General features: G+C 44.5%; 1 protein-coding gene across 13 annotated transcripts in view; it reads left to right on the top strand.

The window, feature by feature from the left end:
* Positions 1–23452, top strand: part of Erc2 (ELKS/RAB6-interacting/CAST family member 2) — a 907844-nt gene that overhangs the window by 721884 nt on the left and 162508 nt on the right. For all 13 annotated transcript variants that reach the window (XR_003377058.1, XR_003377054.1, XR_003377057.1 and 10 more), the window contains 2 exons: positions 4343–4471; positions 18603–18668. Coding sequence is in view for 2 of the 13 variants with exons in the window: in XM_026779811.1 (XP_026635612.1) it covers positions 4343–4471; positions 18603–18629 (156 nt within the window). In the remaining 11 variants the exon portion in view is untranslated. The remainder of the gene's footprint in view (positions 1–4342; positions 4472–18602; positions 18669–23452) is intronic.

Here is a 23452-nt window from a genome sequence, read left to right as displayed (position 1 = left end):
CCTGCTGGGAAAGAGGGAAAAGAGAAAGCCTGCTAGAAAAGAACTGTAATTACCATGGCGTGGTGTGGTCTTCCCTTCCCATGGTAATAAATCTTATTGTATGCATCTTTCCTTCTGTTTTTTAAACCACACTTAATGTAGGTTTTAATGCTAATATCATCTAGATGACGGGCCAAACCTTGATTTCTTATTGCCACCTGACTAAGATAGGTGTAAAGTTTTAATATTACACTTTTATAGCTATGCATTGTCATTAGGCTATGGCATCTACTAGTCAATCAAGGATTTCATCTTGTTTTGAAAACTCCATGGACAGTACCTTTTGAAATATCAGAGGGATACAGAATCTAGCACCTTTGTACACACAGTGTTTATTAAGTATTTTAGTTAATGGTTAAAGTCTTGGTTTTCCACGTTGACTTTTGGTACTGGTAAAAGCCTCCCAAAGTCCCCTGGTATTCCAAAGGCTAGGGAAGAGTGAGAAAATGCCCTTCATTACACCTAGGTACTCCTTATTCACGATGAGGTAATTGGGCAGGTTGGCACTAGGTCCGGTTTACTGAGAAATAGAATATTCCTTAAAGAAGAACAAATTGACTTGCTAGGAGCTCCCTATTTGTCTCAGCAATCATGATGTCACATATAGAAAAAAATAGTCAAACACAGGTGGCCAGAGATGGGAGCTTCAAAGTGACAGGTTGGGACCCAGGTGACTTCCTAATCAAGTCCCTGTGTTCCTAGATGCTGTACTTCAGAAAGGTTGTCCATCTCCAAGTCCCCATGAATGGTTTCAGGTTCTCAGTTAGGTCTGCCCCGAAGACCTGCTGCTGTGTGGTGGATCTTTCATGTGCCCTTTGGTTGGAGGGACATGGGCCACCTGCTGAAACTCTACAGAGTTTGAAAAACTGGCATCCTTGTTTTGTTTTTGTTTTTGTTTTTTTAAAAAAAAACTTCCTACAGGTTTTCTTTTGCTGACCATTAAGGAGTATTATTTTACCATTTCTTATACTTCCTGGCTTTTCTTTGTATGGTAGAAAGACAATATAACTGGGCAGGGATGCGGTGAGTAGTGCAGATTGTGGAGGCAGGATACAAAAAGAAGTCCATTTTCAATTCACGTTAAAGCAGCCAGATTGCCCAGTTGTTTTATGGGACCTAACATGATCACCCAGGCTGTAAGGGCTCGGTCACAGTTTAAGTGATATGTTACAAGCAAGGTAAATAAAAATAGTCTGAAGTATCAGACCAAATTCAATTTTTCACCTCTGTTTCACACTCTTCTCTCATCCCAGACTAATCAAAAGAAGCTTCTTCCGCTCACGATTGCTCTGTGTACATTTCCCCCAGATCTGGTATTCATATGAACAATGTGGTTTATTTATATTTCAGCACCAAATTGGAAAGATGACATCATTCATTTACAGTCTTCATCCCTTGACATGCCTACTCTCTCACACCTCATCTCGGCGGACACATTTAGGCTGCATACAGCATCTTGTTTAGCTTACGCATTCTTTTATGGAACACAGTTCAAAGGTAGGGAGCTTTAGGATTGTCGCTGGGAAGAGGATGACCTCATAAAGTCACAGGGGCTCCCCTGAAGGATAAGGGCATTACGATGTTTACACTAGCAGTGTTATTATTTGTTCCTTTAGCCTTGATCGTTTGTTCTTGGGCTTGCCCTTCCTTCTCCACCATCACAGACCTCATAGCTCCCTTCAGGCCCCTAGAGTTCTATTTGGAAGAAGCTGTTCCAGATTTATTAATCAGTGAGTTCAAAAGTACAGTGCTCCGTGGTGATACTGGGGTTTTAGGTGTGAGTGCTGGGCTTCAGCATCTCCTGTCTAATGGCAGGACTAAGGAGAATCTTGTCCACAAGGGCTCTACTGGCCTGCTCTTTCCCAGAGGCCTCACTCGTCCATTGGACAAATGAAGAATGGAAATTCTGTCAGCTGCCAGAGAATGCCTGGATTTTTTTTATTTAATTTTTAAGTTGTTCTATTTTATATTTTTTATTTTTTTATCATATACATGCATATTTATGCTCACTTTGGGACCTTTCAAATATTGTACACTTTTTAAAAGATGGAACAAATAAATGATGAGGCATCCTTTGGCTGGTGGAGCTGGCACATGAGGTGTTTCCAAAGCTTAACAGACCCTGGGTACTTAAGGGATAGCTCTTTCCACCTGTTCAGCTGTTGGCCTTCTCTGCTAGCAGCCTGACAAGGAAAGGGGCCTGGAGATTGAAAATTGAAAGACCCAGAAATTTCCATACCCTTTGTTAAGAAATGACTCTTGAGGCTAAAGCCTGTGTCTTCCTTTCCTGGCTGCCAAATGGCAGTAGTAATAATTCTTCCAAAGGAAGTTTGGAAAGCACAACTGTGCATGAAAAAATCCCATGAGCATGTACTACTATAGGTCCATAATACTCTTTGCTATCAAATAATTATTTTTTATTGATTTTTATTGAGCTCTACACTTTTCTCTGCTCCCCTCCCTGATCTCCCCTCCCCTCTTCAATCCTCCCCCAAGGTCCCCATGCTCCCTATTTACTCAGGAGATCTTGTCTTTTTTCTACATTCCATGTAGATTAGATCTATTCAATAATTATTTATATTGCACAGTAAACTTCTGACTGGTTCGAATCCCTGATTGGCCCCCAACTTCTGGCTCTCTGAGAATACTGATGGTCCACTGTCATCTTGGACTGTCATAGCAACCCACACTATGCCCTCAACTCTTGGTAACCTATCCTACTGAAGAAAGACGTACAGCCCCTGTCTATCATGGCAGCATCCTTCATCCTTCCAGCCACTCCTTGAAGCAGTATCAGCTTGGTGTTTGCTTCTGCAGTCCAAGCTTCAAGGGTAGGCACGAGGAAAGCACCTAGAGGAGGACGAGAATATTGCCCTGTGGCAGAAAATAGGCTTAGTATGTACAGTGCCCTGGGTTCAATCCCCAGCACTGCTCAAGAGAAAGACGAAAGAAAAGATAAAAAGATAGGAAGAAACGAAGGAAGGATAGAAGTGAAAGAAAGAAAAGACGAAAGAGAACGAGAAGAAAGGAGGAAGAGAAAGAAAGTAAAAGAAAGGAGGAAGAAAAAGAAAGAGAGAGTGAAAAAAGGAGGAAGAGAAAGAGAGAGAGAAAGGAAGAAAGGAAGGAAGGAAGGAAGGAAGGAAGGAAGGAAGGAAGGAAGGAAGGAAGGAAGGAAGGAAGGAAGGAAGGAAGGAAGGAAGGAAGGAAGGAAGGAAGGAAGGAAGGAAGGAAGGAAGAAGAGCAGGCCGCTGCAGAATGTGCTGTGAATTAGTGAGACTCGAGAGTTAGGATGAAGGAAAAACCAAGGAGAAGAACTGCAGGCAAAGAACACAGCACACACAAAGGAGAAAGTTCTGTAGTGCAGGATGACAGTGAAGACGGTAGTAAAGGCATTGGACTGACACTTGCTCCTCACAACAATCCCAGGAAGGATCCCTCCCATTTTAGAGGTAAGGAAGTTGAGGCTTAGTTAATGACCTTAGGACAGCACAGCCAGCACGTTAGGTGGAGCACCACTTGAATCTGGGCAGTCCTATCCTTAAGTCCAGACTCTCTGACTTTCCAGGCGAGCTGATTTCTTCTGCTGCCCTTCTGAATGGGCTTCGGGCATTTTTTTGTGTTATTGTGGCCTCGTTAATTCAATTCATCCCTGCTCTTTTTCTTGCCCTGAAACAAAGGAATACAGCCCTGTGGCTCTCGGGACTTAACTATGACTCCCAGCCTCCGTTATGACAAACACCACATGATTAGAGCAGTCAGCCTGTTTTCCACTGACTTGGCACCAGTTCCCGCAAAGAACAATGGCAGCTAAATGTCTGTAGACAACCTTTCCCTAGATACCGTCACGTTGTAGCAGTGACCCGTCTCCATCAGTGTCCCTGCCTTATGTCCCTGCGTTAGGCGGCTTCGGAGTGGACTTCCCTTCCTTGTCCTTGGAGAATATTGTTTGTCATTCTGCTTTTCCACACAGTCCTCTCCCAGCATTCCTTCCTGGGCTTCCTTCTGACCTTCTCTAGAATGTAGGATGTATCCGTGGGCACTTTGGGGTTGCTAACTCCAAATGGCTGGTTGTACCTTAGGATGTATCTACCCCCCCCCAAAAAAAAGAACATTGACATGGACAGATGTCACATAGCTTCAAGAGTATGATGAAGCTTCTTATTAGGTTTCAGTGTGCCTAGAAATGAGAACCTTGGGAGTGGAGTAATTGGAGCCCTTCTCGTAGGTGCTGTCAGTGTGCCGTGTCTGGTGGCTTTGTTGTCTACCTCCTGATAGGCTCTCCCCTGCTTTTCCTTCTGCACAGACCCAGAACAGAATGAAGCTGATGGCAGACAACTATGACGACCATCACCATTACCACCACCACCATCACCACCACCACCGATCTCCTGGGAGGTCACAGCATTCCAACCACAGGCCCTCTCCGGACCAGGTCAGTTTCATTGCTACGCACCTCTAGAACCCCTCTTACGCTTTGGGTATTTTAAGATAAAATAAATAATCCTCAAGAAATAATAAACAGCATAAAGTGATACGTTCTTTGAACTGAAACTAATAGCTTTGGTATTTATTTCCATCACTCAAGGAATCTAAATGTTTTTCTTTCTCCTTCCTCTTTAAGGTTTTGTCTTTTCTTGTTTATGTTATGCAGTTTCTTTCCTCCCCTCCTTTCTTCTTTCATAGATAGGCAGCCTATTGCTGGCTCATATCTAATGGCTAATTATTTTGGAATGTCTCTTTCCAAGTTTTCAAAGAAACCACACTCTTCCCAAGAGCTTGGCAAGCAGAGAAACCTTGAGTTTTCTGAGTTCTCTTGGAGACAGTCCCTCCACGATGCAAGTTAATAGTGAGGTAAAACACCAAAGGAGAAATCCATTTTGCTGGCCTTTGAGTCGATGAAGTCAAGGAGCCTGGCTTCTTTGCTTTGAAGCCTGTCTTCTCCCTTGACTAAGGAAAACGAGGGAAAAGATGAAGTTATAAAACCAAAGAAGAAAAGAGGAGATGCCTGCAGTTTTCAGCTGCGCTCACACTCATCCCCTACCTGCAAAAGCTGTAGTGCCTAGTAGGAAAGCTTCCGAAGGTGATGCACTCATCCCGTCTGCAGAAGCTATAGGGACTAGCAACAAAGCTCCCGAAGATGATGCATATGCAGATCAATAAATTAAATAAGAATAAGCAGAGCAACATAGTCAGTATCAGTAGTTTTTCTTCCTTTCTGTACCTTTGTATGAGCATAATATCGTGTATACAATAAATTCCAGTAGTTGTGGGGCATTAGGGAAAGGCACCTTTTTCTGTGTAAGCCGGCACATCTCAGACTTTGGCAAGAAACATTAATTAACTGTGTCATAGAGAGGGTGTCAGTGTTTGCTAGGGAGGTTGTGCTCATTATACCCCTGTCACTCTTTTCAGATGCCTCTCGCTCACCTTACTAGCATCCCAAGGAAGTTAGTTAAGGTCTAGCCTTTAGAATGTTTTGTCAGGAATAAAACTCCAGGGGGAGCCAGTTCTATAGAGCACACACACCACTGAGATCCCAGCCTTTGTACCCTGAAGAATTTCCCCTCGGAGACCCCAGCACTGCAGAAGGTTTTTTTCTAGAACTTATGGGTTTCCAAAGCCACGAGCAGAAAGACTCTAGTTCATGGACTACATCCCTCTGAAACAGCTCTAGAGGCTGGTGACCTGGAAGATGGAAAGATTAATATGTGTCATTACCACACATGTCCTTGTTTTTGTCTGGTTTTGTATGCAGCCTTTGGCACCTAGCACTGCGTGCTCACACCTGCTTATCCCAGCATGTTTGAGATGCCCCCCCCCCCGGCTATTGCCCTTTAGCACACTACCCTTTGTTCCTTGGCATTCTCCCATGAAAGGTCAATGTGAGACTTCATTGGTGGGAGACCTGCAGACCTCATGATGGCTATCCTTCTGAGCCATGCATGCCAGAAGTCCCCCGTGGGTATCCTCCCCCCACCCCAGACATAGTTAACAGGAAGAGCTGGAACAGTACCAGAAAGAATTGGAATGAGTCACACAAGGACCTGCTGATATAACCAGACGTGTGTCCTAACATGCCCTCCTGGAAATAGTGGCCAGATCAAGTCTGTGTGCTTTGTGAATGGTTATTTCTCAGCCAACCTGTGCGTTGGCTGGCAGTAGGGTGTCTTGGCTGCTCAGTTGGCCCCTGCCATGTGTCTACGTCACTAAATGTGTCCACAGGATAGCAGTTATTGTGCAGTGCTGGAGTTCCAAAACTTAGTTAGTACTCCCGGAACAGTGTCTGACTGAGACACGTCCCTAGGCACTTGGACATGTGTTTGTCACTGCCGTCAACAGTGAATGCTCTGAGCAACTCTTGGGCATGGAGATGGTAGCAGCATTGTCCTCAGGGGAAAATCCCATGCTCTGGTTGCTAGTCATTTACTCTGCCAGGTAATCCCTGGAGTAGACATCACGTGCCAGCACATGCAGAGCCTGGAGAAGAACATGCACGCGGGCCAGACAAACCCTGACTTCAAGGTGCTTACTGTCCAGCCCTAGAGCAACAATGCAGGTCCCTTAGTGTCTACTACTGAATTTTTTTCCTTGGTCATGTCAATCATAACAAGATAGATAATAAAAGGTTTAAGCTAATTAGGGCCATGGTTTCTGTACTTGGTAAAAGCAAAATGGCCTTACCTAGGAGGGGACTTTTACAGTTTGAAATTGCATCACTAAGGCTGCCACATTTCACCCTTTCAGTGGGCAAAGGAATGTTAAGCAAGGACCCCTGGTGTGATATATGGATGGCCTCAGAGACAGAAGCATTAGACTTCCTGAGCCAGAGTCCCTGTTAGACCATTGCCTCCAGATTTAGGAAATGGGGCCCTCCCCTGCACAGTATCAACAACCTAGATGTCAATATTAGCATTTTTATGGAACTCAGTCACAGAGTGTGGCAGTTGTGAAAGCCTACAAAGTCTTCCCAAGTGATTGCAATCCCATTCATGATTGTGTAGGCTGTGGAAAGGGATGCCCTGGGGGTGGAGTTACCCCATACATGATTGTGTAGGTGGTGGAAAGGGATACCCTGGGGTGGAGCTATCCCATACATGATTGTGTAGGCTGTGGAAAGGGATGCCCTGGGGTTGGAGCTACTGGTTAACAGGAAGTGAGAGACCTATATCAGAATGTGGCATCCTGGAGTCTAGACACTGAATTAGTATGGGTGAGATTCCATCAAGTGTCCACTGTGCAGAATTAGCTGAGCTGATATGAAGGAAAATGACTTCTTGCCTGGCCTTCTGGTCATTATCAGGTTCAACCAACCATGTCTTCTAGACAAGTGGCCACTGTTGCCATTGTTTCCTGAGGTCTATGAAGAGATCAGAAGACACGAAAATGAGGAACTATGAAAAATTCAGTCACTTTGCTATGTTTCCAGAGAAATTCATCTTTCTTTGGGAAACACAATTACCAGGCACTTGCAGACTTACATTTTTTTCCCATTTCTTTCCTGTCCATATGCCCTTTACTGTGATTTTTTTGATGTCTCTTAGAAGGAAGCTGAACCTAAGCATTATAAGTCTAAACTCACGTTCCCCCAAGTAACTTCTAGAACATTAGTCCCATGAGAGATGTCTTGAGACAAAGATTTGGTGGGCCAAGAACTTTGGGAAAGTACTGTACATTTTAACTCTATCTCCTAGCATCCTGATGCCATTAGCAGATCAAAGGATCTAAAAGGCATATAATAAAGAAAGCTCTATAATTTTATTTAATCCAGCATTTCCCAGACTTATTTGATCATGGTTTTATTTTTTTTTCTAGTAACATCTGTGCTTTGGGAAATTATGTTCTCAGACTAGCAGGTAAAACAGGAGACTACCTAGTTTAAAATATTATTGGTCCCATTTCTAGCAGAACTTTCACAGGGAGGAAAAGACTTTTAGGCACCAACCCTAGTGGTTCACACTGTGGAAAGCAAAAGTGCCTCTTCCATTGTTTCCTGGAGGGTGAGGTTCTCACCCACAACCCAGATGATCTGAAGGACAGGACTCAAGAAATCAGGGTGAGGACTCATGAAATCAAGGACAGTCATAAATACGCAGTCCTCAGGGATTGCCGAGTAAATGAGGAGGGAATAGTAGGACTTGAAGATCAATTGAAGAAGTCATGACAGTACCTTGGGCAAGCATCCTAACCCCTGCCTAAGAAAGGAACAGTTAAGAACTAGAGGCCAGTTACCCCAGGATGACTACAGTCATCATATCTAATTAGAAAAGAACATCCCAACACTGTGACCATAATGTAGGAAGCCAAAAAGAACATCCCAACACTGTGACCAGAATGTAGGAAACCAAAAAGAACATCCCAACACTGTGACCAGAATGTAGGAAGCCCCTTTAGCCAAGAAGTAGCCACAAAGTGCACAGAAACTATTTCTCACAGCACAGTAAGACCAGAGTAAATGGAACATGCTGGAGACACGTTAGTGATTCACCTTTTATTGAACTTACCAAGGTTGATGTCATCAAATCAAGTGAAAACACAATCTCTCCTAAATGTCCTTTGCACCTATAGTCATGAACATCACCTGCTCTTTCCCTTACATAGTAAGCATATTGTTGTATCTCTACTTTCTTTTTTGTGGGCATCACAGAATGTTTACTGTCCCAGAAAAAAAGGCATATTTTAGTGAGTCCTTTTTATTATCTTCCAAATTTGTACTCAACCCATCAATGAGAAATCTGCATGGCACAGCGACATGTCCACTCAGACCAAGGATAGCTAGGCCAGTTCAGCCAGCCCTTCTAGCTAGGAATTCCTGTCCTGGGTACTGGACTGGGATAATAGATATTTAAGGGTCCAGATCTCACTGCTTGCTCATTATAAATGCACGTATATATGTAAAGGCACCTGATGCTCTGATTATGGTGTGGAAGTGGGGCCTGGAGGACACAGAACCTGAGCATTTTAGAGCTGAAACCCCAGAGTACACAACACTTTCCAAGACCAGGAGAAAGGGCTTCTGTCTTCTGCTCTCATTCACTGAATGGAAAACCCAAGCACAGGAAATGGGGGAAGGGGGCTAAGTGTATTTCACTACCTACATGATTTCCAGATCTTGAAATTTTTAATTTTACTAAAAGAAATCCTACTTCTCTAGGAGGACTATAGACTCCAGGAGTATGGAGATGTAATGCTTCCTTGAATTATAGAAAAAGCCAGAGGTAGTTGAATTCTGCATTGACGTCCAGTGTTAGTTATTATGAAGCACATGGCCACCTATCTGACCTCCACATGCACATTCAATAATGTTTCTTGCCTACTCCATTCCTATTATGTATATGAAAAAATAGTGGCAGATGGAAATGTCCCCATTAGAGAGGTTAAGAACTGGTATTTGGAGGATTATTCATGATCTAAAGACACATAACTGGCCTGAAGAAAGGATTACGTGATTAAGAGCACTTGCTGCTCTCCCAGAGGACATGAGTTCAATGCCCAGCATTGACTTGAGTGCTGTAGAGCTATCTATAACTCCAGCTCCAGGAGTTCCTGTGCCCTCTTCTGGCCTCCGTGGATCCTGCACTCACATACCCTGCAGGACAGATACACATAAACACAAAGTGAAATGAATTCATTAAAAAAAATAAGCACATGAAACTCAAAACCCCAAAGCAAGTGCCCATGCTCTAAGTGCATTGGTTACAAACTGTATGGGTATCCACGTGGGATTTTTGTGCAGATACACCTAGCTATGGCCAAATCAGACCCACGGCTTCTGGAATGCAAATGTGTTTTTCCTTGCCTGCTGAATATAGTCATTTTCTCTAATGGTGGGATCTTTAGCCCCAAAGTTGAATTAAAATATTTCATCAGTTCTTTCCCGTTTCTCCCAACTTTTGTTGCTTTCTATCCACCCTTCTGTCTTGTATCTTCAGTCCTTCCTTTCCACCCCCGTGCCATTCCCCATGGCCCCCTTCATGCTTCTGTGGTCTTACTATCACTTTCCTGATTAAAAAAAAATAAGGCTTCTTGCAAACTCGGCTATTGCCACGGGATCCCCAGAGTGAAACTCTCAAGGAGAAGACAGAGTGACCCAGAGTGAGCGTGTCACTATAGACCATGGAGTATTCTTAGTGTGGACCACCAGGGCCAGTATGCCCTTGCTCACTCACCCTTGAACCCTGGCACCACGAGAGGCTGAAGAAATCGAGGCCTTTCCCCTTGGTCCAGGCCTGTCTTCCATTCAGCTGAAACACTGGGCTAGTTTCAGGTATTGGTTCTCTCCTGGCAGGTGCTGGCCTTTTTGTTTTGCATTCTGACTTTAGGGGCCTGCTCTGCTAAACTATTCCCCCAGAAAATTGATTGCAGAAATATTTGGCCTACTCCACTTGGCAAGTTTCCTCACTCTGTCTTCAGCTATAGTGATCATTGGTCCTCTTTCTGCGGCCACTGGTTTCTATGTATGCGTCCAGCATGCTTTGCCTCTTAGCTGTGGTATTTCACACAGAGGCTGATGCTCAGGGGACTTAACCTGTGACCTACTTCAAGGACCGTAACTCTCATTGCCTTATTCTGTGGCTTCTAGGCCCCAAATGTGTCCTTGTCTCTCTCCCTCCACTTGCCAAAGTTTGCTAAACTGTGGAAATTAAAAGAGAGTTCCTGCTCCCTTTTAATTCTTCTCGCCTCATGCAGTACTCACACCCGAGCCTTGAGTATCTGCTCTAGGTGGAGTACTCATGTTCCTTCAAAGCATTCCCGCAGAAGAGGAATTTGACGTCAACTCTACAAGTAGACCATTACTGAGGTAATGGCTGGAGACAAAGAACCTATCCAGGCCCTATAGCTTTCTGTCTAGCAAACCCTACAAGCTTTCCTCTGATGTTTTGTGTGCGGTCAATGAAAATCTGATAGAGCCCATATGTCCAGAGAGAGGCAGTACTTTCAGTCTGCCTTCTGGTCCCTGTGACTTCTGACAAAACCATTGGAAAGTCCCTGAGACCCCTCTGCCCTTTGTGAAATATGAGATTGGGGCCTTTTATTGGGTCCCTATGTCTTCAATAGTAGATTAGCCAGAACAAAGCCCTTTGAATCCTGACAGAGTTCAGTGTGCTCTGTGGCCCCCAGAAGATGAACTCTATATGTAAAGTTGTTATTCTTAGCTTTTGCTTAGGAAAGGAAAAAAAGAATTTATTTTCTGTTTTGAGGTTAAATGGGTAGGGACGAATGTATACACAGAGTCCTGTGTGTGTATATGTATGTATCGCTCGGTGTCAGATGAACTAAGGACTTTTCCACATATGGAAGAGTCTCACACGATCATGTTTAACTAGGAATTTCTCTCCCGTAGACGCGTGTGTATAAATGCATTTTCATATTTACTACATGGAAGAAAAATTAACCGCTGTGTATCTAATTTATAACACTGCAGTTACAGAATGAGAGAAAGAGAAAGAAAGAAGAGGGAGAGAGGAATGGAAGACAGGGGAGGAGAGATGAGAGAGATTCAATCATTTTTGGTTCTCCATGAAGTTATACATCCAAAGCTCTTCGTATCACTGTTCATTTTAGTGGGTGTGTCTAGAAATTTGCCCTAGGGAGCATTTCCCTTTGATTTATTTGTTTGCTTTGTGTGAGGCAAATTTGATTCCATGGCCCACGTTCTGAAAGGAGCCTCAGCTTTTGGCTTCAAACCCAGCAGCCCATGAAGAGCTGTACTCTGGGTGTTGTGTGAGATAAGGTTCAGAGATTCCTACCACGGCCACTCTCGGGCCAGAACTCTCTGAGCTGAGCCAGGGATCTCCTGATGTGTCCATGAAGCTACATTCTGTGAGCCACTTGCTTCGTCCCCAGAGCTTCTTTGGTCATAAGTAGATTAGAATATACTTTATTTAAAACCCAGCAGGTTGAAAAATAAATCTATAATCTAAAAAGATGGCATAAATATCACTTTTTTCTTGATCTTCACAATGACGGTCAGGAATCTTCAAAGCCACTAAAATGTATGTGGCATTTCTCACCAGTAGTAACAATAAGGAGAATTCTATTTGCTTACTTTTAAGAGCAGGAACTCTGGAGTGAGCCTCTGTGGAGCCACAGGCAGAGAGGGAGATGGGGAGAGATGCTGCTCTGGAAGGTATTTCAGTGCCTCTTTCCTCAGCTAGCAGTTGCATGCTCAGCCAGCCATTGTAGGCCCAGGAAAGAAGGCAGGCTAGCAGGCACTGGGCTTTGTAGATTATTGCCAGAGCTCTTTAATCTGGGTGGGATGTTAATTCCTCCTGTGTAAACTCACGAGGCAAGACCTGATAACCCCTGCAGCGGGAGTCCAGAGTGTGAGAAAGAGCACCGCTTCGTGGTGTGTTGGGACCCTTTGGATCAAAAGGGGTTTCCTCGAAGGAGGCTAGCACCTATCCAGGATTGCACTCTTGTTCTGTTTAGGGTAAACCAGGTCTTTTCCCGTTTACTGAGTTGTTTTCCTTTTGCACTGTGTTTGCAGTATTAGGGCTTCATTAAGAGATTTGTTGCCGTGTGTCTTTGCAGTCAGCAGAGCTTTTAGGCCCAGCCTGACTCCCCAGTCTGTCTGTAGTGGAACTCAGGCTTGGCAACATCAGAGGCTGGATTCCCTTTCAATGTGCTGCTTTAATCCAGTCACATTTGTCTAGCAGGCAACATGTCAACTCACTATTGAAAGGGGGTGGCCAACCTTGAAGTGCTGGGAAACAGGGAAATCCATTTTAGATTGCTGAATACCACTCCCTCTTCTTCCCCTTGAACTGATGTAATAAGGATCGTGTTTGACATGCACACTGCAGGCACTTGCAGTTCTTCACAGATGAAGGACAATGGAGGGAAAGGAGCTGGAGGCTTCTTTTAACACATGCCGCACTCGCTCACAAAGTCTGATAGGTTCTCGATAAAACAACAACTTACTTGTGAAATAATGGCACTGCACAACACGGCACACATCCCAATTCGTGCACCTATTTACTAGTGTGCAGAGAAAGTGCCAGGACACTCCCAACACAAACGATGTGCCCGGTTGGAAGTAGTTTAGTTTCCGTTCCCTGATTTAATTCTCACAGCGCCCGCCCCGTGAAGTGTGGGAATTGCACGGATCCTGTTTTTGTCTGTAAGCAACGGGGGACATACAAAGTCAAAAACTAGGAAATTTGGTGTCCCAGCAGCCAAGAAATATTCCAGTTCAAAACACAAATTTTACTGTGTTTAACAAAGCCAAGTGTTAATGACTGATAGATGAAGGAGCAAAAATAAAGCCTGTCTTCACTCCCGCCCCTTTTTATGGCTCCCTGGCAGTGACTCGGCTGCTTGCAGATGTTGACTTTGTGCTCCCAAACAATATTGCTGGCCAATGGAGAGCCGTCCAGCAGTTTCCGCTCCAACCCAGAGAACTGGATCTATTCACGAGAGACTCTCTTCTCTGGCTGTCTTTTTCTCTGGAAAGGAATAAGGATAAATTTCTTACATGGAACTAAAATTTTGAGTGACTCCCTGAAGATGCCAAGTTAAAAGTAAAGGGAAAGGGCTGCCACCCAAGTGTCTGTAATGTTTTGAGAGCTTTAGCAAGGGTGTCTCTGTGGTAGCCTTGCCTGTTCTTCCTGAGATCAGCCCACGTGCTTTTGCAGGCTGTCCCACCTGCCTCTGTCCTGAGAGGTGCTCCAGAGCCTTTTCACATGAGGACCACTCACTCATTTCCCCCAGTTAGCCGGGGAAGTTCCAGCCCTGACCAGGCAGGGAGAAAAGAACGAGCCAGGGAAGGATGGAACTTGTGATAGAAAGGGCAAAAATATGTCGTGGAGACATGGCCAGCGATCCTCAAGCCTGGGCAGCTCGGGCAGCCAGACAGCGTTCTCTCTCAGAAGGCTCATTGGAAAAAGCAAGAAGGAAACCTGGCATTGGCACTCACTTATAAATATCTCTTGGGCTCCTGTGTCTGAGAACTTGTCAGGCAGTCTGAAGGGAGTAAGGTACTGCCCTTCCCCCACAGAGATGTGGACACTTGCTGAACTGTTGCTGATATGGCCATGTGAACAAGTCCCATGGCCTGTGAGGACCCATTTCCTACAAGAGTCAAAGGGCTGGACCTAGGTTGTAGCATCACCCACGAACAGGGATCATCCCCATGCAGGGAAGGAGTCACTGTATGGTCCAGAGTACTTCTGACCTGAGCTGAGCAGAGTCAACACACACCACCAAGGGAGACCCAAATATGCTTTCTAGGGTTCAGCTCAGGCAGAGTCAGGAAGGTACACATTTCCACTTGGCCAGTCTGGAATTTTGCCTTGGCTCCACAGCACCCTGCCAGAGGTTCATTGGTGCTTTGCCTCATCCTCCCCTCAGCTCACCTTCCTGTATCTATACCAAAAGCTACCTGACACCTGTGTCCGGGGGCTGGAGTAAAACTTAGTGGAGAAATGCAGCTGGCTATGAGTTGTCTCTCTGACCTAAAGGAGACACTGATACTTGCTGGTAGCTTTGAAATAGCTCAGACACAAGCAAGCATTTATACTTAAAACAGCCAGGAACATGTATGTAAGCCTGGCTGAGGCTTTCTTATTCTTTGGGGAACATGCAAGCTGAACCAAATAGAAGTCACATATGAGATCATAATCATACCTGACTCCATCACCTGGGTAGACACTTGTTCTGTAGATCAAGCATCCATGAACTAGACCGAGAAAAGATGTGAACAAGCAGACTTTAGAGGAAGATTTGGACTTGAACAATTGGGGAGACGATGCAGCGCCCTGTCAAGGCTCCCTCCCTGGCTTTCTCCAAGCCAGTTTCCCTTTGCACACTTTGCAGCCGAAAGTGTCAAGAGGATGATTTAATGGAACCCAGGCTAGGGCATGTCGTGAACCCCACACTATAGCCCTGCTTTTGTGACTTGAAGTTTCAGAGACGCCATGATCAAAAGTAGGGGTGAGGGATGGTTTTGAGAGAATTCACTCTGACCCCATCCCGCACTGTAAGGACTCCTGGCCAGGGGTGAGGCTTACTTTCTTGCAGATGGTGGTAGGTTCCGACAAAAGCCACTGAAAGTGTTTCCTCCCTTGGTTTCTTCCTCTTTTCTATGTAAGACAGGTATGACAATAAGGTCTTCATTAAGAGCTTACTCCTTACAGTTTTAAGGGGAATAAAATCATTCTAATAACTCCAGAAGGACTACAGATGTTTTAGAAAACACCCAGTGATGGGCTTGGGTTTGCCTACCTGCTATACCTACCACTTCAACATCGAGATCCATTAAAGGCTTACCGTGGGTCGTTTATCATGCCAGGCTATCAGGTTCCTGTTCAGGGCTTCCTTGATGGGCTAATAAATGCCACCCCCCCTCCCAACACACATAACAACAAGCCTTTTGACTTGTCAACAATGACTCAGTTCCTTTGCTTCTAGATCTTGTCATCAACAAACCCACAGTGAGCAGCCCATCTAGGGAGGAATTTGTTTTATCTCAGTATTTAGAGAATCCCATTAGAGCCTGGCATCTGGACTGTAAGGATTTCCATCAGGGCCTCTTGTCCGTCACATCATCCTCAGAGCTGTAGACACATCCCGGGGTTGTTTGACAGTTAAGCCTCCCCTAACCTCAGAACTGGCTGTTTTGTGGTCTCTCGTCTCTGGGCTTCAATCCACTGAGCATGTTCCCAGCTTTAAGATGCTGTAGACAAAAGCAAACAGATGACTGAAGGACCAGAACAGCCTCTTCCCATCCAGATATTTTGGCAACTTCTGGCAGAGCAGTTGCTCACAAAGGACACACCAGGGATCAAACACTAGTCAGAATCCAGGAAAGCCGCTGGAGACAGAAACGTCAGAGGAGGCATTTGAAAACTGCAGGCATCTCTAAACGATGGGGCAGAAGTTAGGGATCAAGTGTCCATATGTGTTATGTTGTTGTTTGTTTTTGTTTGTTTTCTTCTGATTTACATTTCTGTGGGGTAAGGTTGCTGGAGAACTTAATATTTACATAAAGAGAGGCGAGCAGGGAACAGTCAGACAGTTGCAAATGTTTGGAAGACATGGAGCTGCCTCTCAGATTAGCTCCTGCGTCTTTGCTTTTTATTTCTCAAGCGGACACTGTCTCTGACCCAAAGGACTTGGTGGTGAGGGGCAGTTTGTGTTTACGCTTTGAAGACAAGAAAGACCAGAAATGGCCAGCATTTCCCCTTCTGATTTTTCTAAAGCCTTCTTAAACTTTGAAAATGAAGAACTTTTTAAAATACGTAATATTCTCAGTTCGTGAGAGGAGTTTCCCCACCTTTGCACCATGTTAAATGTTAGCTGAGTTTATATTGGGCTGTCATATTTCTTTACTTTATCCGCAAGCATACATGACGTCGATCTCAACATCTGGTTTGTAATGACCCTCGACATCTGGGAGCTCCTTTTTATTTCTATGGTGGACGAGGAACAGTAGTGATATTGGCAGTGTATATTTTCAAGCTACAACTCCTGTCTGTTTCAATCATAATTAATTACCACTCTTTAATATATTTAATTTGCTAAAAGTGATTTGCATTAGGGCCACATTTCACTGTTAGGAAAGTAGTGGCAGATTTTGGTGGCATTGGCTTTTCTTTCTTTTTTTTTGAAATTGAAACCCTATATGAATGGACTTGGAACAATCTCCATGTAAATATGCTGTTGGGCTTTAAATGCAAACTGAAATAAATTGCTCTACAAGCAAAGTTATTTGACAGCCATTTAGGAAGCGGTCAGCAGGGGCTGTGGGCTGCATTTCACAGTAAACCCTCCAATTTTGCTTTGTAACTGGCAAATTGTAGCATCTTTCCATGCCTGGAGTTTCCCTACAGAGGTGACTTTGGGGGTCAAGAACCTTTTGATGAAAGTCAGGGCCTCTCTTCAGAGAATGTGTTTACACACATAGCCACTGAAATTCTACATTGACTTTCACAGGTTGCTAGGTCCCCAAAGCTTACTTAATCCTGCCTTGGGGTGACCTGCTATAACCGTGTTTTCTTTATTAACATGGAAAGGGACATCAAGTTTGCTTTTCTTGAGAGACAGAGAGGAAGATCAGTGAGTGTGACAGTATGCGTCCCTCTGTTCTGTAGGGATAAAGACGAGTGTTGCAGGAGTACTTACTCCTCCAAACTGATCACTGAGTTTGCTTCCTGCTAGAATATGTCCATCTAAACTATCAAATGAAGATTCAGACTGACTTTCCCAATTCAAACTCTCTTGATCAAGAGTCCCATGAGGAATTCTGAAGTTTATGGGCCACTGATCCTTTTGACAATCTGTCTCTGGACCTTCTCTCAAAATAATATTTTAAATTCATAAGATAAACAAAGGAGGGAACTGTATTGGGAACTAATTCAAAGAGAATATATCTGAATCCTCGAGTAGATAACAATTGCCTTGGCTTCCTGAAGTGTGTGAAAGCGTGTATTGAACTGTAATTCCTGGTTGTGGAGGTCTGAGGTAGTGGCATTTCCATGGGATTCAAGCTGCTACTGTACCCCACACCTGCCACAGTACAGACCCAAATCTGAAGAAATGTTCCAAGTTACTTTCCCCTTACTTCCAGTTTTTTCCAAAGAAGCTAGTCCTGCAAACTCTGTTGTCATTAGTGAGTTGTTATAAGCATCCTGCCCTCAGATGATGTGTGGGCCAGCTCGCAGACCACTCTGTCCTACATGTTTGTTTGGAGATACCCCATGACAGAGAGCACTGTTCTCAGTTGAGACTTTGCCATAGAGCAAAGGCTATCATAGAGCATACTACTGTCTTCAAGAATTTGAGCCCCCTGCTTATTGGCCACTTCTCTAGGAGAAGTTAGCCAGGGCATTTTGGAAGCATTTTCAACCAGAATTCAAACCAAATTGGTTTTTGTTTGGCCATAGATGAATACAGTGTTAAACTAGGCAATACCCTTTTTGCAAGCATTCTGCCCTGATTGGAAGTTTGCAGTCTTCTTTGGTTATAAATGTAAAACCAGTCATTGTACAGATGCTTTCTCTATGCTGGGTACCAACTAGAACGAGACAAATAAGATCGCGGTGTGTCGGAGACTTTGTAAAGTGGCTAATGTGAGTTATCCCATGCTAAAGAGTTTATTCCACCTAAGTAGAAAGTTTTTCTTTAATTCTTCTTCATCTTTTATTGATACTTTAAGCTTAAGAGAAATTAAGGGTATTTGATTACTATAATTACTTCTCTGCTTACTTTAAAGGTTTAATCCACTCCTTAGGCATATGCAATTCAGATTGCATGCTTACCAAAAAAATAATCATCTGCTAATGTAGACTAATTTTAATCTCCTAATCCAATCTTGACAGAATCACAGCTTGAGTGGGTGGAATGTTTTTTGTGTGGGGTTGCCATAGATACAAAACTTGGTTATGCATTTGACAAACCAGCGATGTGGAATTTAAGTGACTGTGGATTTTTTTCCTTGCTCTTTCAGATGAAGCAGAAAGTTCAGAATCGTGTGCTTTCAGTGCATGTTGGTGTGACTAACCTTCTCTTCTTTCATTCTGGCGCTCCTCCCCTCTGTGCACCTCCCCACCTCGGGCCGGCCGCAGGATGACGAGGAGGGCATATGGGCATAGCCGGGCCTGTAAACCAAAGTTCCAGTTTTGTTTTGAGGGGTGAGAAACCATCTTTTCTATCATTTTTCTTAAAAAAAAAAAAAGATTGCATTCTAGTGTTGTATTGTGTGTGTGCTCGATTGTGCTCGCTGACGTTTGTGATTGTGTCCTGTGTTTGCTACTGTGTTCCATGAGCGCAGAATGGCCGCGTGCTCTAACCATTCTCAAGAACCCCAGTCCATCCCACCTTGCTTTCCCACCCCCACCCCCACTACATTGTTGCTCTGCCTTGTTGGGGCTGGGTTTAGCAAAATCCAGATGTTTTCTATGTCATTTTGGATGAAAACGCTGCCCTTAGGGCTCTTATCCACTCTCTCAAGGCATGATTGCAGACTCAGGAACTGCCACAGTTCTCCAGTCTTGTTTGCAGCTGACGGCTTGCTTGACCAGATTTCCCAGTGTGCTGTGACTCTCGTGTCCTTATGGTCGTGTCAAATGTTTGGCAAGGAATGAGGAAAATAAAAGTGTATGTCTGGTGGAGCTGAACTTGTCATCTCTAAGAAGCCTGCTGAATGGATTGTGCTGTCCCTTCTGTGGCAGTTCTGAAGAGCACAGGAGGATGAAGCCTAATAATGGTCCGTGGGTAACTGGACTCTTCCCAGGAATTAGAACGGATGTGTCGCCAAAGAGGTCTCAGTGGGATTTTATCTGTGGCTCTGATTAGTATCTGCGTTATTAATTATGTGCATTGCATTTTATAGAGGGGGTTTTGCTTATTTTAAAAGCTGATCCTCCTTTTGTTGTTTCGTTTTGTTTTCTGTGCTGTAATTGAGTAGGGGTGCTTATAAACACCACACAGTTAGAAATGGAACACTGACCTCTCGTAGCTGGGAATTGTTCTTCTCCAGTACACCATGAATGTTTACCTCCTGGAGTTGAATGTTCATATGGTGACATGGCTATGCCATTGAATTTGATGACACTGCACATGACATTTTGTTCAGAACAAGGAATGTGGTAGACTTTGTGCTGGGGGAATTTTTTCTGGTCAGAAAGTATTCCACATGCAGGTCTTTGTTCTGGGGCAAACATGAGCAAGCACAGTGCTGGAGAGTCAGCATTGAGACAGCTGGTTGTGTGTGTTTTCTCCAACACTGCATTCCTGAGGCATACAGTACAGTCCATGAAATTTTAACCCCAAACTGGTGTGTTTCACACTTGGGTGTGGCTTTCACTACTGTGTTTCACTTTTCCAAAGAACCTACTAAAGTCCCACAGGTGTGCCATTTGACTTTGGTGGTTCTGGCGACAGGAAATACACAGGAACTAGTTTTCAGGGAGGACATCTGTCAGCATAGTCCATAAGTACCATGCCACAAGCAAAGCCTGCTGTCGAGAGTTCTCGTCTCTCCTTCCCGATTCAATGGAAAGGCAGGACTGGCCTGGACACTCTAGATGCTGATGGGATCAGGAGAAAGCTTGTCAGTATGTGGAGGTGGTAACACCAGGATATCCCCAACAGCAAGAGTCCAAACCCTAAGAGCCTGCCCGGGGAAAACATGAAGTGAGACAAGGTATACTTACCTAGAACGTTATTAAATGAGAAGGGTTTTTAACATTGGAAAGCAAACATGAAATGGTTATCACCAAACATGCCAGGGATGTAGAGCCAAAAGAAGGTTCCACATGTTTGGAGATGATTTTAAGAAGTTCGTTTTCAAGGTTCTTCTGTGAGGCTCACCCTTTGCAATAAGCAAATGTTAGGGTACTAGGCAGTACTTGTGTCCCTTCCTGAGTAATGACTGTTCCTTCTCAGGACATCCACCCTTCTGTTTCCTGTGTCCCTCTCAGAACAGAACCAGCTCTAAGATCGCTAGAAAGTCTACTCAAAACAAATGTAAACTTCCCACAGGGCAGGAAACCCTGATCACTCTTTGGGCTGACTAGGGAGGGGGACTTGATTGGGGGAGGGGGGGAATGGGAGGCGGTGGTGGGGAAGAGACAGAAATCTTTAATAAATAAATAAATTAAAAAAAAGAATAGAGTTGAGTCCTGTCCCTTTGTAAAGAATAGTGTTGAGTCCCTGTCCCTTTGTAAAAAATAGTGTTGAGTCCCTGTCCCTTTGTTGCTCTGTCAAGTTCCCCAGAATACTATACATCCCAGAAAACAACCGTCTTCAGAAAATTAGTGGACATATTATTCTATTTTACTATGTTGTAGTTAAGTTTTATAGACTTCTTGGGGGGAAAGTGCTATCTTTCTTTAGGACTTATTTAAACGTGCATGCTCAGATAACCTTGGGCTTTTAAAGGTGCTCCTTTAAGAGTTGAAATAATGAGATGCTGGGGGACCCTTCTATGTTTGAACAACCATCACATGTTTCTGTTGTATTACAATTTCTGAGGCCTGAAGAGACTTTAAATTTATAACTAAAGATGGGTGCATTAAAAACTGTTTTGAACGTTTTGATTTATAGCCCTTATAAAAGAAACATTACAACATGCTTTTTGCATAGGCATCAGTTATATGCTCATAACAGCTTCAGAGGGCTTTGCTTGAAACTGGAGTCCTGGTGCTGAAATGAATCATAATTTAGGCCAAGTTTTTCTAAAATTTATAACAAATCAGAATTAGCATAACAGCCCACCAGCTCCTCCCTCTATCGGCACTTCTGAATGGGAGGCCCAGGCCTGATTTATTTGTCTTCCTGTGATCATCCAAGAGTGGTGTTTTATGAGAGCAAAGTGGACTGGGAAAGTTTGCTTTTCTAAGGAGTTTCAATGGTCTCTAGAATTAACCTTGCTCCACCTTTAATCCTTGTGGTCAGACCTCGCTTTATCTGAGGGTGGCCTATACGGTCCACGGGCCTTGCCCTTTGAAGGGTTGGGCCCACTCCTCACTTAAAGGGCTTTTGTCACCACTGTGACATGCTTAACATTTCCCTACAAGGCAATTCTACATTTTCATTTTGCAATGGGTCCCCCAAACTTCAAAGTTGGGGCAACTTGTACTCAGCATGTATTTCTGCACCCTCTGACCAACTGTTGCTCTGGTTTGCTCCTGACCCCACTGGTTCAACACCCTTGTTTCCTTACCCTGAGAATCTACCTGGGGATGCATTCCAAGCAAGCTGTCCTTGTGGGCATCCCTGTGATGTGTGTTTGCAGCCACCATCCTTGGACTATCCCCCTCACTCAGCACATGCATTTTTGAGTGTGAAACCATGCAAGGAACCTTAACTACATCATCTCCTGTGCTCACAGAAGCAGCAGAGGCAGCTCTTCAGTTCTCTATTGCTTGTCGTACAGAAAACCCACTGGTGTGACAATCTCAGGTGTCAACAAATAACTTGTCATCTTCATTGAATGAAGCTTCTCTTTTAGGGTCTCAAGAAATATTTTGTCTGTGCACATTCAAGGAGGTGGGGCAGTAGGAGACCAAGTTAGGGTTCCTGGGGTACCTGGAGACCTAGTACCACGTTTGTCTTGACATTGAGTTGCTGGAGCTCTTGTTAGGAATTCTCAAAATTGAGCAGGCGTAGAACATCATTTTTATTCCTTGAGTCACCAGAAAGGAATGTCGTTCTCTATTGAGAGCATGTGTAAATTTATGACCTGATTGATAAAAGATTAGTCGTAGCATTGGCAAGTTCTGGTGCGGGCTCATGATGCTGGGAGATACGTCTCTGGATAAATAAATGAAGAGTCAGAGCTGTGTGGCGTGGCCAGCAGATAAAGCATTTCAACACAGGCAGAAGCTGTGCTTCTGAAGGCCGGTGGAACTCCCAGCACATCAGCCCCAGGGAAAGATGGAAGAATAGGGGAAGGGATATCCCACTGGAAGTGTGGCGTTTGCAGAGTCCCTGCTTCACTCTGCATATAGCACGCCTGTGCTTGTCCTGGATCTGGAGAACTGGAACGGCCCGAAGCCTCTTGCTCCTCCTTCCTTTGGGGTTTTCTTTCCTGCCTCCCCTACTGACGTATTTACCAGTGCTTCTGTTTGGCTTAGGGCCTCATGGCTATTGGGCCGATGTAGCCCTGCCTTGTACTGTTGGATGTCAAGACGTTCTTTCATCCGTTCAGTTTCATTTACTCATCAGGCAGTTATGTTCTTACTTGCATGCAAGGAGGACGATGGTGACGGAAGGACACATGGCAATCCCCTGTGACTCTTACCATGTCATCACAGAGGGCAGAACGTGACGATTCAACATATTTATCACCATCTTACACGTTTTGGTAGTTGCTTGGGTAGAAACCAGGAAGATGCTGAGTGGCAGAGGATCTTATTGGACAAGGATGCTCTGGGAGTTCCCTGTAAGGAAGTGCATTTTCAGCCAGATTTGAAAGAGTGAGAGTCAAGGTGTACCACGGGTAAAGACGGGCTTAGGACGTAGTCACAGGCAGGTGCACAGAGAGCTGGGAGCAGGAAAACCTTCAGGGAAACCGTAGCTCTTGAGTAGAGCACAGAACAGAGAGATGAGGGTGGGGAGGTAAAAAAAAAAGGGGGGGGGGGCCTTCGAGGCCAAATAGAAAGCCCTGACTTAACCTAAGAAAAATAGAGCAGATATTGGAAGATCATAAGCAGGGCCATGACATAATTGAGTTTTTGTTGGAGATGGAGAACAGCCCTGGATGCTATGGAAAGGCTAAGTTTTCACGGCAGGAAAGCAGAAGTGGTGGCGCTTCCTTCCCCTATCTGTGAGAACTGATGATGCTTGCCCAGGGCAGCCGCAGCACAGATGCAGACAAGTGTACACATGGGAGAAGAGACTAGGAAAGGGAGCCAGGAGGGCTGGGTGAGGCAGTCCAGGAGGGCTGGGTGAGGCGGTCCAGGAGGGCTGG

Source organism: Microtus ochrogaster, chromosome 6 (assembly GCF_000317375.1).
Source record: "Microtus ochrogaster isolate Prairie Vole_2 chromosome 6, MicOch1.0, whole genome shotgun sequence".
Classification (NCBI taxonomy): Eukaryota; Metazoa; Chordata; class Mammalia; order Rodentia; family Cricetidae; genus Microtus; species Microtus ochrogaster.
This window is presented reverse-complemented; position numbering and strand designations above follow the sequence as displayed.